The sequence below is a fragment of the Erithacus rubecula genome (genome assembly GCF_903797595.1).
Source record: "Erithacus rubecula genome assembly, chromosome: 4".
NCBI classification, from domain to species: Eukaryota; Metazoa; Chordata; class Aves; order Passeriformes; family Muscicapidae; genus Erithacus; species Erithacus rubecula.
Window position 1 is genome coordinate 37,474,454 of NC_136686.1, and position 18,457 is coordinate 37,492,910.

Here is an 18,457-nt window from a genome sequence, read left to right on the forward strand (position 1 = left end):
CTGCCTGGAGATACAGCATAGAAAACCTGTTTATTATGTAAATTCCAAAGACAAATGAAATACAATTACCAACTAGAAACTAGAAAAGGTAGCTCCTATTCTAATATCAAACCTACTGCCAAGTTCCCTAAATAACTAAATATGTCCTTATTAAGAATAGACAGAGAGAGAATGCAAGTCACCAATACCTGTAACAACTGTCTGTTTTCTCTTGGAAACAGATTTCTAAATATGCTGGTGATACTACATCTGTCTCTGAACTGTCTATAGTTTAAGGAAAAGCCCTTTTTCAACAGCACATAGTTTTGTAAAGTTTTTTGGACCTTATTAAAAATTATACATAGGGTATACAATTGAACTTTACAGAACTAAGCAACACTGAAAAAAATACATGGACCAACCTCACTCATGGAAGCTGGCTCCAGCAGATCAAGGGTGGGGTGAAAGGTCACCAGCATATTGTACACTGGGGCACCACACCATACTGGAGAAGGTGATCTGGGGTGGCCTAGTCATGGACCTGGACCTGAAAAGGTGTGGGGTTGAAGAAATTATGTGCTGATGGTTTATAACTAGGTTTATCCAGCACATGGTTTTAATCCAAGGATAAAGAATGGTGAGATTATTTGCAGAGATCCTAGACACAGAGGATCAACATTTCTGCAAGCTGTTTATGAACTAAAAAAAATACATCCATACTGATATTTATGGAAGCAGCTACACTGCTGAGCTATCCAAAAGTAACTAAATGGGGAATTCACCCTTTAGTGGAGTTACCAATAAAAAACAAACTTTGCCTGTTCCAGTTTCTAATAACTTTGATGCCATTTTGACTGTAAGATCTTATGCCTACCACCAGCATAAGACTGAACCGCTTCTAACTTAATGTAACATCCTACTGGTAGAGAAGTGTGCCCAGGGCACTGCAGCATATGAAAATAAGGATGAACTCTGTTTTTTCTCAAAAAACTCCTCAAAATCATGGTAAATTAAAAGTAATTTTTGTAACTTAGATTGTGCTTTTCATGTATAAGGGAAAGAACTACCATGGAAATCAGTGAAGTGTGAAATTAGTGCTAGAACAATAATAAGCCTTAATACATACACCAGAAATGGGACCAAAAAGAGAGCTTAGAGAAGACACAGGCCAGTTAATGCTACAGAGCAAAATTGACAACAGCATCGTTGACTGATGCCTCTTGAACTTCATCACACATGTGTAACAACTGCTTCTCTCTCTCCCCCAAAAGAGGAAGTTTCTGTGACAGAGCTGTTCAGAATACAGTACCAATTATTTGAAAAGTTACATTGGTGTGAAGCATATAAAATACTCTGGATAAGGGCATATGCAGACATTCTTTCAGGACAACAGTTTAAGCTACACTTGTTAACTAAGCATCTCACACCTTTTTCTACACAGGTCTAAGTAGTAATGCTTACAAGATGTATGCAATATTACAAGATAAAAAGGTAGAGATGAAACAGAAAAGCAGAGGCACTACTTTGTGCAGTAAGTCACTGTCAGGAAAAAATTCAGGACCTTCAAAAATTCCTGTTGGGTATTACTGAGCACTTTTAAGAATAGGAAGTTACTTTTTATTTCTCACATAATGTCCTTTGTTTTACTACCTTAAATTGAGTATCACTGTACCATTGGAAGAGGAGCAGCAGCAAAACACATGTGCTTTTGTCAATCTCTTTATCACTGTCTGTGATGGAAAAAGTGTCTCTTGCACTGGCTTCATTGTAGAGATTGTAGTACAGCTTTCTATGCCCCTTGAATTAGTAATGTATTATTGCTAAAGGAATTCCCAAGCATCATCACCATGGGTTGCAAGACAGCCCAAAGGACCTTTAGATGTGAATTTGATGAACCTGATAAGGCTGAAGACTTGTATCAAATATAGGTAATCATGTTTCTTAAAACCAGGTTTTTTCAATGTTAAGCCACAGATCACTGCAATTCATTAGGTACTAACCCTTATTTTGAAAGGCAAAAACAAAAAGAGAAAACAATTACCTGAAAATATTGAAATTATACCTTTTCACACAACATGAAGTTTTTTAATACACATAGAAAATACTGAAATAAATATTTTACCAAAGAGAAGAGTATGGGTGAATCAAGGTTTAATACAGTCAATTCAGCTATAGAAGAAAAACACAGGATGGATACAGAATTTTACAAGCAGTACAAATTCCAGTTTTCGTGCAATAGTTAAGAGTATAATTGTGGTTTGGGGGGTTTTTGCTTGTTTTTGTTCAGAGAAAGGATTATGTTCTCACAAGCTGGGGAGGAGGGGTGTCATTCACAAAAGGTAACAGGTTATCTTCCTTGCTGCAGGATGAAATATCACCCTAGATGTGGTACTTCAGAGAACCTCTTTATCTCATTTCCAAAGCTGTCAAGGAACTTTAGCTTCTATGTTAGCTTAGCTACACTGTAGCCCTGCCTACCTAGTTTTCTTCAGAACTGCAGTTATCAAAGGTGTGATAGGACAATTGTATCTGTTCTTTCAAAAGCAAACTGAATACACTAGAATTGTGTGGTTCTCTCCACTGATTTAATTAAACTACTTGACGTGATCAAGATTGTTTCTCAGTTGACTATTCTCTTGTACATTGTTTTCAAAACCACATTTGTCCATCCTACAATGAGATTACCTACCCTTTTCTTTTTAACAAATACATCTACTGTATCCCATAGGTAATATTTCAAAGGGATGGCACCTGAATTCATTCTGATCCAGAAGAAAAAAACCAAAACAAACTGCCAAAACAGAGGCTGCATCCTGAAAGACTGGATAAAATGTCACAGTGATGCTTTAACACACTGCTAATAGACAGCAAACATTAGATCTCACACAAGCTACAGGTCCCACAGTTAAGATGCACAATATCATTCATGGGTATCCTTGTATACACTGGCAGGCCTTTCTGAAAAGGGTTTCTTCTTCAATTGCATGTGCTCAGGTGCTGTTCTCTGCTAGAGAGCATTACCAGATCTCAGATGGTTTAAAAATTGCAAGCTTTGAACTATTCACAAGATTCAAGCCCAAGAATTCTTTATGATTTTCTATATGCTGAGTCTGTTCCGGGCATAGTGGTCTTGAGGAATATTTAGATTTATGAACTTCTACATTCAAACATCAGAACTGGAGTATGAACTTAAATACCAGTTAATGTATACTTCCACAAAAAATGAAGAAAGCATACATATACATGTAGAATTCCAAACATCAGGAAAGGAAGAGCTGTGCAAAAAGCATGAGACTTATGCAATGCAACTATTTCTAACAGTCATCTGAACATTAGGAGTGCAAACTAGAAAGTGCCTTTGAATGTGAAAATTGCCTTTGCCTGCTGACTGTCAAGAGCCCAAATAACCCATTGTCATTTCAGCCACCCCATTTCCATGTCCTTCTGTTAGAGCCAAAGTATGCAATTTCAGTTCTTCAGGCATCTTTGCTAGATTCCAAAAATAACAAGAAAGTTAGGAAAATTGCAATTAAAAGGACTGAAACAGAATGGATTTTGATACATCCTATTCAATAGGAAGCAGGGAGTCTTAAGTACCTACCCTAAGGAATATACATACAAAAGCCACAGCTGAGAGATTAAATTACTCTGTCCACATTTGCAATATGCTGAAGTAGGTATCAGATGCTTAAACTGGGATGGTATGTAACAGTAGCTACTACAGCAGCTGACTTTCTAGGAAGTTTTGGAGACCACTGTTCTGTTTACAGTCTTGAATATATATTACAGGCAGCAAAACACCACCTGAGCTATCACACACTGAGGCATCTCCAGGTGAGGAGATCCAATCTGATTTCTAATACAGGACAGAATGTCATGGAGTGATTTATACTTCAATCAAACAGGACAAGAAAAACTGAGAGCAAAAGAGTAGTAAATTAGAACTACAGCATGATGTTTCCCAGACTGTATTGAGCAATACACTATATAGAAGACTCAGATTCACAATACCTATATATAGATTGCAAAAGCTGTGTTCAATTTAAGTGTTTGAAATTCAGTTGTGGCAGTACTACAGAGATGCAATAGAAACAGCTGTTGAAAAATCCACCATTTCTGTACTGCAACTGAAGCACTTGCACATCCCTAATGCACAATGTCCTGGAAAGAAAAGGTTCCACAACTCTTGGAATAAAGTTCATATACACACCTGAATAATAAAAACTTTAAGAAATTGAGAAATCAAACTTCTTGTTGTTGTTGAGAAATCAATCAGTTGACACAGCAGAATGCCACATTATTACTACTGCAAAACACAGAACCTCAAACCTGCAGTAGCATTCACATAGTATTTTTTAAAAAAAGCAGCCCTCATTTCCAATGAATTATTTAAAATTAGAAATTGAATGGAATGCTAAAACCAGTAGTATAAGTTTGAGAACTATAATGATATTACTTACTTTCATACTCAGACAGAGATAGAAATGAGCATTCTTTTTTAATTGCAAATCAGAATTTCAGTCCTATAGTTTTAATTTTTCATTGACCAAAAAAAGAGAGAGTAAACCAAAATCTGAAGCTTAACATGAAGAAAGGTAGAAAGAAAACAAACCAGCAACATGTGACCACTGCAGACACACAACTACTAAATTCTTACCACTTGGTTTTATGATAAAACTAAAAAATGACAGACCACTGCAAAATCCATGTGTGACAAACCGTCTTCTCTATTAAAGCAAATCCTTTACACTACAGAGACTACAAAACAAATGCAGTGTAGAAAAATGTTTATGACACAGCTAGAACATCTAGCACTAGTAGATGTTCCAAATACACGTTCTCCTAATTAAGGAGTCTTTTATTCCCGCAGTTTCCCTTTTAAAATAAACATCTCTTCCTCCCAACTTTGTCTTTAGGCTCCTTACTGACAACTTAACAGTAAGAAACTTAAGTCTGCAAGATCCAATTTACCTGCTGTCAGATACAATCAATTACATTACTTTCAGTAAATGCAAGGCATGTTAGAATGTGCCCAACTAAAGAGCTCTTTTTTTAAATTAATGAAAAGGAAGAAATAAGTCGCTTTGGCTAAATACCCACTGCATATTTCTGCAGTAGCTATAACAGAAAAGCTCATTTTCCTTGAAAACAAGGCAGATACAATGCACCAAAAAGTTAAGTCCATACACCAAGATAATAGAGAAATACCACTAACAGTTTATAACAATCCTTAAATGTATGAGAGAAAACAAGCCTTTCATGTTCAAGCAACAGTGTACCATTTCTAAGTCAGATGCAGAAATTAAGACAATTATATCTGCAAAATATATCTTCATTACCTTGGCCTTGCCACACTTTTGATGGTATTACTAAAATTTTGTCACACGCTGCAGAAGGTTGCATCCACTTCCAAACTGAGAACTCTGCCCCACCTACTCTTCGTGTCTCTGTACGAACTCTAGATTCATTTGCTGCAAGAAAATCAACTGCCCTGTTCCAGACTTTATTCATCTTCCTCCTTAAAAATTGAAGCAAAAATTACGAAGTTAGCATTACAATAACCTGCACATCCACCATGTAAGAGAAATCCAATGCTTTTCCCTCCCACCTGTATACCAATAGGAATCTCCAAAATATTATACTGTGCAACCAATTAAGAAATTAAGTTATTCCTATCTGAACTTAAGTTAATTGACCAATTTGTTTTTACTGGTTTTCCCTCCTTTCAGTACTTCTAGTGAGAACGTACCTGTCCTGCGGTGGTATTAGAGAATCACGCACATGTAAAATTGGCATGTAAGGCTGCAACTCTTTATTTTCGGAACAGGCCTCGCTGTGGCTTCTTAGAACATCTGAGGAACCATAAAAAACTGGTAACTATGTAGCTCATGCAAACATTAACAAAAGTATCACTTGTGGTAATTAACAACTACTCTGAACACCCCTTCTGATTTCAGTAGTTACATTTTTCAGGCATTTTGAAACATTGTTTTTGCCAAACCACTCTTAAGGCAAATTAACCAAACAATGTATCTATCTATGTATCCCAGAAAACTTTGAAGTAAAGATTCTTACAGTTACTCTTGATTGGTACTTTTTAAGCATTAGCAAATATGACCATCTCTGAAAATAAAGTGTTTTCCTTTCACTTCAACAAAACTTGTTTTACAGACAAAAAAGGTAGGCACATAGTTAAAATCAAACAGTTCTGATTTCTCTACCATCTCTGTATTTATGGTGACTATCATAAACAAAAGTAATAGAACAACTTAAGTAAGAGCTTAAAAACTACAAACACAACCTACTGCAAACACTGTGGCTTCAAATAGTAAGAGGGTATTTCAGAGCTCAGTTATGCACACTATTTTAGCAATGCAATTTCTGCTCAAATTAATTAAAAAGCTGCCTTTCCTACAAAAAGCCATTAAAGATGGTATTGAGAGCTACCACACATTTTTGGAGTGGATATTTTAACTGAAGTTAGCTGAAAAAAACAGATACAGAAAGCAAACTGACACCATTCTTCAGTAAACAAACATTGCATTTATATTTGCATTCAATAGTAGGACAAAATACTACCAAGTCAATGGCAACTTTATAGCCATGTGGATGCAATTCTCAAATTACAAGCTTTAAGTCAAAAGCTTTGATTAGGTTTAAAGGATGGGGTATGAAAAAAAAAGAGAAACAAAACACATGGATCACACTGTACCAAGAACTCTAACAGCATGACTACTAATAAACAGGAAGAAACATAACTGAACTAATGCCAGTATTCTGAAAGCTTATACAAAGCTGCTACAGATAGATCAGACACAAGTGAACAAGCCATACCTATGATTTTCACCACCATATCATACATCTGCTTTGTTTCTTCTTCTTCTTTTGCCCAACGGTATTTCATGTAGTGTAAGACTCCCCAAACCATTGCTACACCTGCATTAACATGCATAATACTCTTTAAACAGTATTAGAGCATTGGATATTTAACAGAGTTTACAGGGTTAGACTGAACTACCTAACAAGCACTGTGCATTTCAAAGCTAGTGAAATACACTGCACTTGCTGTCTGTATTTCATACTCTTAACACAGTTACTTCTAGAAAAACATTTCATTGTTTTAAAAACAGCTCAGTATCCCAGATCATCTTTTCTGCAGTTAATTTTTAAACTTCCTGGGACAACAGTGAAATACCCTCAAAATTAAGGCTATCATCTTTTTATTGAACAGTTTGCTTTTTCTGATCAGTTCAACATGGAACTGCTGAATGCCACAGGATTGCTCTGGCAGGGAAAAAGACCTCCTAAAGAATTAATATGTTCAACTGACTATAGAAGCAGATGATAACAACCAGTGTGGAAATACAGTGGTGCAACAGAAATGCAAATCAAACCCCAATTTAATCAAGATACCGATAGAAACTCTAAGTTTTATGGTTGAATAAAAACTTTCTCTAAGCTTGCTTTTTTCCCCATGCACTGAGATAAATATGAGTTACAACAAAAGAAGGTTGCCTGTTTTATTAACTTACCCCAAAGCAATATTGATAATCTGTGAGTTACATTAACAAATGCACGGCGGAAACGACACCTGAAAGACATCTTTGGACTAGTGGATTCCAGATACTTCACATCTGTCACGTTAGTGACATCCACCTCATTAGGATCATTGCTGAGACACCTATTCAAAAATATACAGTATTAATGAGAAAGGATACACTCTCTTAGAAGAGATTAACTTAAGAAATAAATGCCACTTACTTTATGCCAACATCTTCCCCACTATTCAAGATCCACTGTAATGATGTGTTAAGTACACTTTCATATTCTGGATCTAAATTCTGTCAAAATACAATATTAATTAGTAATTTCATAAACAACCAGGGAGTTATCATGCCAAAAAAACCCTGAGATAGTGCACAGATTAGTAATCAAAAGTTTATTTTTTCGTTCCTGATTCTTCAGGTTTTGAGTAGGTGTTCACTGCATAAAGTAAATCCATTTATGCTACAAGCAGTTCACAGACTCACCATCATCCCTCAGACTAAGGGCTATTTGAAAAGCCAAGGCACATTCACTGCTTTATTCTCAACCCTAACCTAGTGCAAGAAAAAAATTATTCAGCCACTAGGCGGCGATCACTGGAAATCTACTCCGAGTGAAACTCCCAACTAGATCTGAACTCCACTGGAAATGCCTCCTATAAAAGCAGTTCCATGCTCCATTCTATTTTAAGATAGTTTTAATAGATACTTATTTAAAAATCCAGTATTTGTAGATCAAGAACTGACATCACTACATAGATATTGACATTTTTAAAAATTATTTTATATCAACTCTAATAGGACAATATTCATGGCTATCTAAGCTAACACCTTCTCCACAGCTCACTTGCATGTTCTTTTGCAGAAAGAGAAAAGTGAAAATGGAAGTTACTGTTGTACTTGAAATTAAAGTCCCCAAAAAGTTTTATTTCAAAGTTAAGTAATGGTTTTATTTTACCTTTGAGATTAAAGTATTGAAAATTTTATCACTGAATGCAGAAATGCTGTAAAGCAACTGTATGGTTAAATAAGACTTTCTGCAAAGCAAGAAAATTTCATATTAAATTTGAGCTTCCTAGCAGTTATAACGGTAAACTATTATATATTCTTTCAGCATAACAGACAGGCAAGATAATCAGCTCTAGGGCATCACCTTAATTTTTTCCACAATGCACTGATACAGATTATTATTGTCAAACCATAAACCAGTGTTAGCAGCTTCTCTGGAATGCTCTAAAGCATTGCTCCTACAATCCATGTCTGTCAAACTGCAAAATTTCTACATATTTGTGTATTAACTACATCAGTTTAACTCCTCCCCATTCAATCAAAGAAATCTTACACACACTGCCTCTTAAAAGTTTCAAGTAGTTTTCCACTGAAGGGTACACCAACATGGGCTAAAATAAACCCTACAGCTGTCCAGACAAGGCAAGAGTCATCTTTTATTTGGGGAATGAGGCAGGGGAATGACAGAGAGAGGGATTTCATAATACTGCACAGTGATCAAATTAACAAAAAGGCCTTTTTTTGACCATTTGTATTTAAAGCATCATTGAATAGCCTCTCTAAACAGCTGCTGTCTGTCAGGCAGCTTGCACAGATCTACACATCAACCTTTCTCCACAAAGAAAGGAAAACAGCATTCTTTTCTATTAAGTCTCAAAAACCAATACAGTGATTTCTGGAGAAGCTTCTAGATATTTGAGTTTATTACAAATTTATTATTTTCATGTTGATCAACTATTTCCATCAATCCAAATCATCTCCCGCTGTTTTAATAAAAAAAGCCCTGCATGTCACTGAAGCACTACTAGCTACACTTTCATTGCAACTAAGTCACTTTCTTTCACCCTCCCTCTCTACAAATTCTCACTACATCCCCAAATGAAAATCATATGTAGCGTGTATTCAAGTAATCAGTTTCGATCATTTCCAAATAATATTCAATACAAGTTTCCAAATAATATTCAAGAGTCAAATTTTAGTCAATGCATTAGACATAAAAATAGGCCTTAAAAATTACAACTTACACAAACATTCTATACAATCAATGAAAAATAACTCATTTGCTTACTTTTAAATATGCAGCTGCCTCCTGGACGGTAAGGTTTCTTTGAATAGAGCTGCCACATTCATGTTCCCCTGGTAAAATGAAGACTTTTATTTTGATCTCTTTATTACTGCATTATATAAAACAACATCACCTAAACACTTATGGTTAACAAAATTTACACAAGCAGCAATAGCAGTACAATAATCCTCAGAGGTTCCACTAAAAATATGGAAAAAATCTCTGCACAAATTTCTCCTTCAAAATAAGTTTAAAAACCCAATGATTTTCAGAGCTAACAATATGTATAAATCACAGCAATAGAATCCCATGTACTGCTCAGAAAGTGCATTTCAGTATTTACACCAAAAGCAGAACAGTAGGCAGCATAAAGAACTTTCAGAAGGACATTACCATATAGAAGTTACTGTACCCTATCTCAGCTTCCAGATTTTTTTTCTTGAACTCTAAAACCTTTATTATCTTCTATAGAGACCAAGCTCCAGTTGCAACATCAAAAATATTTCAGGCACTATGAATTCAGTTACTGCGCTTTAGATTGGCCTAAATTATTTTGGTAACTCACTGTTTTCCTGAACATCCACAAAATTCCACTATGGCTTGAAACTGGCACTTATACCATCTCCTAGTGGTTTTGGAATGTGCACAGAAGCAGTCAGGAAATAAGGTATTTATATGCATAGTCAGTTCTCAGAGCAATGGGCCATCATCTCCCTGGTTTTCTCTGCTAAACTAAAGGTCCGTGCAACACAAAAAAAAAGTAGTGAAAATAGTGACAGTCATATCAACACCAAGCCATACAGAAAAGGAAAATGTCTAACACCAGTTTTCCACCTACCACTAGGCCATCATTTCTGAAGATGTCAACAGTGACAAGTCACTTCTTTTCCCTGATATTTCTTTTAAAAAACCCTAAATCTTGGCACCTGTAACTATCCTTTTACTGTGCCAAAACAATAAAATACACAACAACAAACCCAGTCTTTCATTGGCTCAGTGTTATACCTGCCTTACCTTCTTGAATCTATGCCAAGTTGTACTATTCCCAAAGCTATAGCAAGGCTAAGAAAATTTAAAGTATCTGTGCTTCTATAAAATGTAAATCTTCACTTATATTGGAACATACTTTAAAAAGAGCAATTTCATGTATTAGTTCCTTGCACAAACATGAACATTCAAGGCAATGTGAGCAAAAGTTAGGAAACACTAGCAAGTTACTGAGAAGCACCTTCATGCCTCATTCAGCTGGAGTTTCAAAGAAATACACATTTCTATGAAGCCTAAGTCAGTCCTTCTCAGACTGCTGAAGTTTTGTTCAGTACACTTCAACAGATTTAAGAGAATTTGGCCTAGCAAGCACATTAGCCTAACAGGGATGCTTTTACTGCTGGGATACAGAGAAATAGGAACAGTGTTTTTAAGAGTGCTCATATGCTAACTGGCCTAGAAGTGCTGCTGGAACTAAGCCTGTGTGCATGCATGTATTTTCAATCAAGCACTGAGCAGAAAATTTTACAAGCTGTTTCACTTGAAAATTAGCATGCAACGTCTAAGACTTTCAAAGTGCCTGAATCTACTGTAATAGCAAAACTAGACAGACCACTGCTGAAAATGGACACCACTTCCATAAAAACCCACTCTAATTTTAGAACTCAGCACCTGAATTGGAGCTACAGGCTTTTCTTGTATATAATGTAGTGAGACTTTTTTTATACAGCATAAACTGTACAGCCTGTAAATTTACATGTGTAATCATCAGTGATTTAATATTTCAGGATTAGCAGACTTGGGATAGCTATACATCATACTCATACAGTCTCTGGTGTAAACATATTGTTTTAAATCCAGAACTGATGGAGTAAATATAACAAACTAAAAACTTATCTCTGTAAAAGCTGTATGTACAATTTACATCTGATACTAAGTTGCATGATATGAGCAAGTCTGACAGGTACTCCTACATTTAAGCCTTTTCTCTTGTTTGGTAAGACCTGAAGTCTTTCTGGGGTCTTTTCAATACAGAGCAAGCATTTCAGTCATTCTTTGAACAAAACAGCTTGTGAGAGAAGGGGAATGAGACCCTTCTGCTAAGAAGCTTTTCTTTGGTTGCTTTTTTAATTATCTAGATAAGCAGAAAAGCCCTGTTATGAAATAAAGGAGAGAGAATAAAAAGAGTGAGGTTAATACACAGACAAGAAAGCAAACCAAACATACAGCTAGGAGACAGACTGAAAAATATGAATTCTTGAATGCAAGTTTCAGGGTTCATGTTGGATTTTTTCACTTTTTGAGAACAGTGCATCACCTTTTACAACAGGACAGAAGTTCTCTTATGTAGGGGACTACTGAATTACTTTAGTAGTTTCAAATGCTATGCAGCACCCAGCCAGCACACTGACTTAGCAGCTTCTGGTCTCATCTTCAGAAGCCTCTCAATCCTGCTGCTGAATTTTTTTCAAACTGTATTCCCACTGAACAAGTTTAACAGTTAAAAACACCCTTGCTGCCTGGGCCCTGACAATGTCTAAGGCCCATCAGTTCAAATTTCCCTCAAGCAATTCTGGGGCAGGGGGAGAGGAATAAAAATCACTTTCATGTTGTCTCCCAAAAAAGTAAGCTAATTAGAGTTATGGAGTTTCAGTCTTGTACAAAAAGCTATTGGAGACACAGTTTCTTGTTCCAACAAATGTTTTGCTGAGAACCCTTTAACAGCTTTCTTCTGAAACTCATGAATTTGAGAACTTGCAGAAAGTTAGGCATTTCACAAATCAGACAACCTTCTGTTTTACTGCAACAGCAGGATATTCCTATATGCCATTTCAGTCACTGCGTTAGCTAATAGCTCTGCAAATGAAGGCTTACTTTGAATAACTTTGGTGCAATCATTAACCACTTGGCCTGGAAACCCACTTTCCATAGTCTGAGCCAAAAATGTTTCCTAACTGTTCCATTTGAGGCCCTATATTCAGGAATAAAACTGAAGCACAGACAAAAAACTTTACACAAGCCTGCTGCTAGATACATCTGAGGTATTTGTAAAAACTGCCTCTTTTTTATAATGTCTGCTGTGAGCTTACAGAAAGCATGATCTTTGAGCTTACAACTTTCCTTGGGCACTAATCATTTATTCCAAGAGCAATCAACCTTTCTATTTGCTTTTGTATGAAGGCAAAAAGTAGCACATCCCAGCAAGGATCACAAAACTACACTTTAGCTTATGTTAGTGTATTTGGGTAAGCCACTCAATAAGTCAAATTCTTCTAGAAATACTACCAAAAAGCAACTAAAGCTTCAGTTCTAAAGAAATATTTATTATGTCTCAACTGCTTCTAATACAGAAACCAAGTCAGATCTTCTTTCCCATGCAGGCTAGAATATTTAATAATGACTTTCATTTAGGCATTTAACTTACAAGCTGCAGCATATACAGGCAACAGAAATATTAAAATTTTTGAAGTATTTGCTTTACACTGTAAATAATTTTCTCATTTGGTAGCAAAACACAGTGGAAAGCTAATATTTCAAAGAAGATGTGGATTTAGCACAGATCTCTAGCTTATAGCTTGATGTGATATGGCCACTGGTACAAACTGCAAGCAGTATACAAGACATTTGTTGAGTAAGTCTCATGTTTTCAGGTTACTTGCAGCAGAGCACAAAAGTAGGGAGCTCAAGAAAAGCAGAAGTACACCAAGATCAAGTAAGGATGCACAGTCTTCCAAAGGCAAATTCAACAGCTCAATAACACTACAGAACACCAGAACTTGCTAAACAGTTGTTCAATCACTGGCTGGAAACAGCACAGGACCTATTAAACCAAAGATCAAGGAAAGTGACAGAACAGAGAGTCTATGACAGCCATCAGATAGAGTAGCTGACACTTGAAATAAATATTAAGTATTTAAGTAATATTAGGCGTTTTGCCAGGATTTTCTTCCAGCCATGGATTTATCAGGAAGCCTCATTACATATGAAAGCCTAATTCACCCCTGCATCTCAATAACCTTTGAAAGGGTCATACCCATGGTATTGCTTCTTGTGAATATAGTGGTTAGATTTATTAATTTTGTAAGTCTGACTGAAAATGGATGTGATCTATTGAAGTCAGTCCAATGAAGTAACTCTTGGAATAAAGTTCATATACACATGTCAAAAAAGCAGACATTTTGGTGAGCAGAAAGTCTTGGATACTGAAATATATACTGTTCATAAAAAGTTGCTGTTTTGAAGAATGTCTAAACCATTCAAGACAAGAACACAGGAACATAAACTTCAGTTCAAGGGAGAAGCAGTATCTGCTCATCCAGTTCTGAGTTTCCTGTGAGGCAAAAAAATTACTCACTGTAGGTTTGGCAGACTAGTAATTCTGAGAATAGTGATGCATTAAAGGCAACCTATTTTTATATTGGATAATTAAATAATTCCACATCATACAGGAATGCCACAGTCCAGATTAGGTATCTGGACATGGTGTATTAAGTCAAAATTGAGGAACTGTTACTCTGACATTTTCTTCTTAAAAAAAAACTTAATGTCCTACCTTCTAAAATAAAAGCCCCATCACTGGCTCTCCATTTGAAGTTGACAAGGTAAAAAACTAGATCAGTAAAAATATTAAGTTCTGTTTTATTAAACAGAGCTAGAAACCAAATTTTAAGGAGATCTTTATGGTAGTCAAGATGTTGAATAAAGCTTAACAGAACAGACTACTTCAAGTTTCCAGCCTGCCTTTTTAATATTAATAGTTATAACATGAACAAATGATTCATAGCCAAGTATGAAATGAGAGAAACTTTTCCAAGTATGTGGCAGAGAGAGCTGAAAAGCACCACTTTGAGTAAATCTGTACTCCTTAACTTCTTTGAAGTGAAGCACCATGCACAAGATCAACACTCTTAAATCCTACATCTCCCTTGCAGCTTTCTCTGTTTCATGCCTTTTAAACTGCCTCCAGATATTGTATCAGGTCTACATTAATATGATATTCAAAAATGTATGGCAGACATCTCCCCCTTGTATCTTAAGAAACCTGGCATTGAGGAGAATTCTGTCTAAGATGGCTTAGGGCTTTCTTCAGACTGTATGAAATCTATTCTGCTGAGCAACCAGGTAATCCTACATTACAGCTCCAGTCTGGAGTACCACCCAACCTGAAAGGATAGCTGTATTCTTCAAAAGGAAGCATTTGAAGATCCTTCTGGCCAGAAATAGACTTAAGAAAAATAGTGCATCTTTGAGACCTGGTGAAGCAAGCAGCTGTCTTGCAGCATACAAATTCTTCCTCATAAGGCACCCAAGTAAAGATTTATATATGTCTATGTGCACTGAAGTTAAACCCCAGCTAATAAAAAAAACCTCCCTTTCCTTCATGGAAATTATGTGCCAAACCTTTTTATCCAGGCAAGCACGTTGTTCATTGTATGGCCCCTGGAGGGCCAGATGACACACTGAACAAACAGCAAGCTCTTACATTCTTCAAAAGACAGAGGGAAGCAGCATGACAATGATCCAAGCAAGGAAAAGCAACAATCACCTTGAATGTTCAGCTATAGTACTGTCTACGTCAGAAGACAAGGACTAAGAGACTGGAGCATCTCTCTTATGAGTAAGACAGAGGGAGCTGGACCTGCTCAGCCACAAGAAGAGGCAACTGAGAGGGGACCTCATCAACATCTATAATTATCTGAAGGGAGGCTGTCAAGAGGATGGATCCAGGCTGCTCTTGGTGGCAGCCAGCAATAGGACAAGAGGCAATAGGCAGAGACGGATGCACAGGAAGTTCCACCTGAACATGAGGAACACTTCACTGTGTGGGTGACTGAGCACTGGACCAGATTGTCCAGGAAGAATGTGGAACCTCCCTTGCTCGAGATGTTCAAGAACTGCTTGGATGCAATCCTACACCATGTGCTCTGGGACAACTCTACTTGAATAAGGAGGTTGGCCCAAATGACCCACTGTGATTCCTTCCAACTTCACTCATTCTGTGATTCTTTGATGTAAACAAACAAAAAAGTGTGGGGTTTGTCTTATACTGCCTTGACATACTACATTGTTGGTTTCGTATCTGACACAGAATTGCTTCCACATTTTTTCAGGTTTGCGAAATGTCTGTAGTACCTGATAATAATAATAGAAAAGCCTTCTTGGTAAAACCTGCTGATGTAAAACAAATGGCACAAAGACCAGTAAGACCTCCTGAGCACATTATGGGTTAAATATGCAAGGATGATAAAAACAGCTTAATAGTCATGATACAGACTCAGTTGTAACTCTCATTCACCAGATGCCAAAGTTATAATCACAGCCTTAACTTCACCATTTCCTGACTCTGATGTGCTAGTACGTGTGCAGTTTAAAACTGTGTTCCTTACAACTTCAGATAAAACCACCCTATTTTTTACTTTGAATATTCAATAACACTATCCCTAAACACCAACTCTGGCACATGAATCTGTGCAGCACTTTTCATTACTATACAACTCGTATTGTTAAGTTGGACATTTTGTCTAACAAGGAAATCTTGTTCAACCACTACTGTTCACTTTATTAGCAGCCATTTTATCACTGTTGCAAAATATTAGATTTTCACCACAATGATTTAATGACCTTTAAGAAACCCACACAGTCCTCCTCACATATAGCAAATTTAATTTCAGCCTTTTAACAAAATCAGATTAATAAAGTAGTAAGACGTTGGGTCAAAAAGCCCATAGGATCACAATATTCAAGAGCCTATCTCATTAGCAAATATAGTAACCAAAGGTGCTACACTGGTGGGAAAAGACAGCTTAGTTAACTAGAAACAGGATTTCAAGTTTCCCAATATGGAACTCTAAATGGCTATCAGGGACCCAGTTATTGCAAATCATTATCTGAGCATGGACTTTTTTGTAGTTGTTGCCATAATGTTACATCACAATATTTTTTAAGGGTTACCTGCTACTTGTGCCAATTTATCATGAAGTGCATACAAGCTCTTCATCATGAGACTTATTTCAACTTCCTAGGATGAGAAAAAAAATTTATGTTAAAGCAAGCAGTAGTACAGATGTGCTTGTTTCCATTTATTCCTAAAATCTTTATATACCATGTGGAAAAATGTAAAGACAAAGAACGTTGAATTACATACACAGACAATAACAAGCACTAAAGTCTATTCTGAAATGTTGAAGTTTTATCAAATGGCTAAGACTAGGCTAAGACTAATGACTAAGACTGAATGGCCTTCATTCAAAAAAATACTCAAAAAAGTAATTTTCCAGTTTGCGCATATGCTGATTATATTCATTTTGAAAAAAACCTAACTATATTAGACTTAATTCCCTGATGCAACAGTACTATTGACATAATTTTAAAATGTGAATAGTCCAATTTTTTTTTTCTGTAAGAAAATTACTACCAGAAAAGCAAAATATTTCTTTCACAATGGACAAATTATTTCCCAACAGCACTATCAACAATTACCAGTGTCACCTCTCCCTATTCTGGTACTACAAAACCATCACTGAGATTAAGCTGATGTAGTTGATACTCCTTAGGAACCTAACCAATCTTATTAACTCATTTCCTGGCCAGAAAACACTGTGAATGGCAGAAGAGAAAAATCAATCCTCCAGCACACATATACACCACCAGGAATACTTCAAATTCCATTTATTTCCAGTAGGTACATCCATAACTTTACTAATAGCTACAGTGAGATGAACATGAGAAATATTCTTTTTCTCCTAATTAAGGGCTGGACCACATAAAATAAGGAATTGAACAGTATAACCTTTGCAGCTAACAATCACTCAAGCACGCAATAGGATTATTATGGAACAGTGCAATAGAAAGAGGAGAAAGTAACATATAGAACAGGTTCTCAGGCTGAATCCAGTGCACAAAATGCATTCTCTCTGCACTAGTAAAGTAATTTTGAAATAATCACCAGAATCTGCCGCAAGAAACTGAATTTGTTCAAGTGATTCACAAACATTTTCTATGCAAGAAACCAGCCAAGGCCAGCTGCTTAACACCCAATTATTAACTTTCACAGAGTTCAATCCTAGACCCAAAAACCCACCAATCCACCGAACAAAAAAACCAAATCCCAGACAGTAAACCAAAAAAATGCAGCCCCCCAAATCCTGCACAATTATTCTGCAATACTTGCTTGTATATGCCTAGCAAAAGCAGATCACTAGGTTCACAATTCAAGTCAGAAGAGAGAATAACCTGAATTCTTGCTGCACAGCTAAGAATAATACAGATAGCTTCAATGGTGACATCTCAAAAATGGTTAGCCTGATACTTCAGACAAAAAAGTGAATATAGGAACAAGTAACAGAATGGTATCAAAATGAAAAAGACAAATTTTAAAATTAATTTTGAAGGACTTTAACCCTTGCTCTTCCATAGCACTAAATAAGATCATGGGGTTTCATGAAAATAATCTCTTGCCAGCTGTGCTTTCAAGGTTGAGAAGCCAAATGGTAACAGTAAGCGAAAAAGTGTTACATTTAATCTCAAAATTTAAGACACTTTTTTCTTTTTACAACACAAATTATGCACTATTTTAATTGTACATGAAGCAACCAGCATGCCACAGCCAAATCTTGTAATCAAATCTTGTAATCCTATTTATACCACCCACAAAGAAAAAAAATTTAAAACATCAGTCACAAGAAAGTGCATTTATTTCCTTCAAATTATACTAAAACTGCATCATTCTGAACAGATCTATATTGTTTTTATGCAATCATGTGACAGATTAAAATCTCAGTGTTAAGTGGTTTTACTTACTTGTATTTTTTGGAGTTCTTCTCTAAAGGGATCCTTAACTGTCAAAAAACAAAAAGGAAAAAATTAATTTACT

At 36.1% G+C, this 18,457-nt stretch overlaps 1 protein-coding gene across 1 annotated transcript in view; it reads right to left on the reverse strand.

Moving 5' to 3' along the window:
* LEMD3 (LEM domain containing 3) overlaps window positions 1-18,457 on the reverse strand; it is a 42,313-nt gene that overhangs the window by 6,672 nt on the left and 17,184 nt on the right. The window contains exons 2-9 of the mRNA XM_079303927.1: window positions 18,385-18,422; window positions 16,537-16,603; window positions 9,601-9,668; window positions 7,741-7,820; window positions 7,512-7,660; window positions 6,814-6,915; window positions 5,729-5,831; window positions 5,319-5,497 (exon numbers count right to left, since the gene is read on the reverse strand). Coding sequence (XP_079160053.1) covers window positions 5,319-5,497; window positions 5,729-5,831; window positions 6,814-6,915; window positions 7,512-7,660; window positions 7,741-7,820; window positions 9,601-9,668; window positions 16,537-16,603; window positions 18,385-18,422 — 786 coding nt within the window. The remainder of the gene's footprint in view (window positions 1-5,318; window positions 5,498-5,728; window positions 5,832-6,813; window positions 6,916-7,511; window positions 7,661-7,740; window positions 7,821-9,600; window positions 9,669-16,536; window positions 16,604-18,384; window positions 18,423-18,457) is intronic.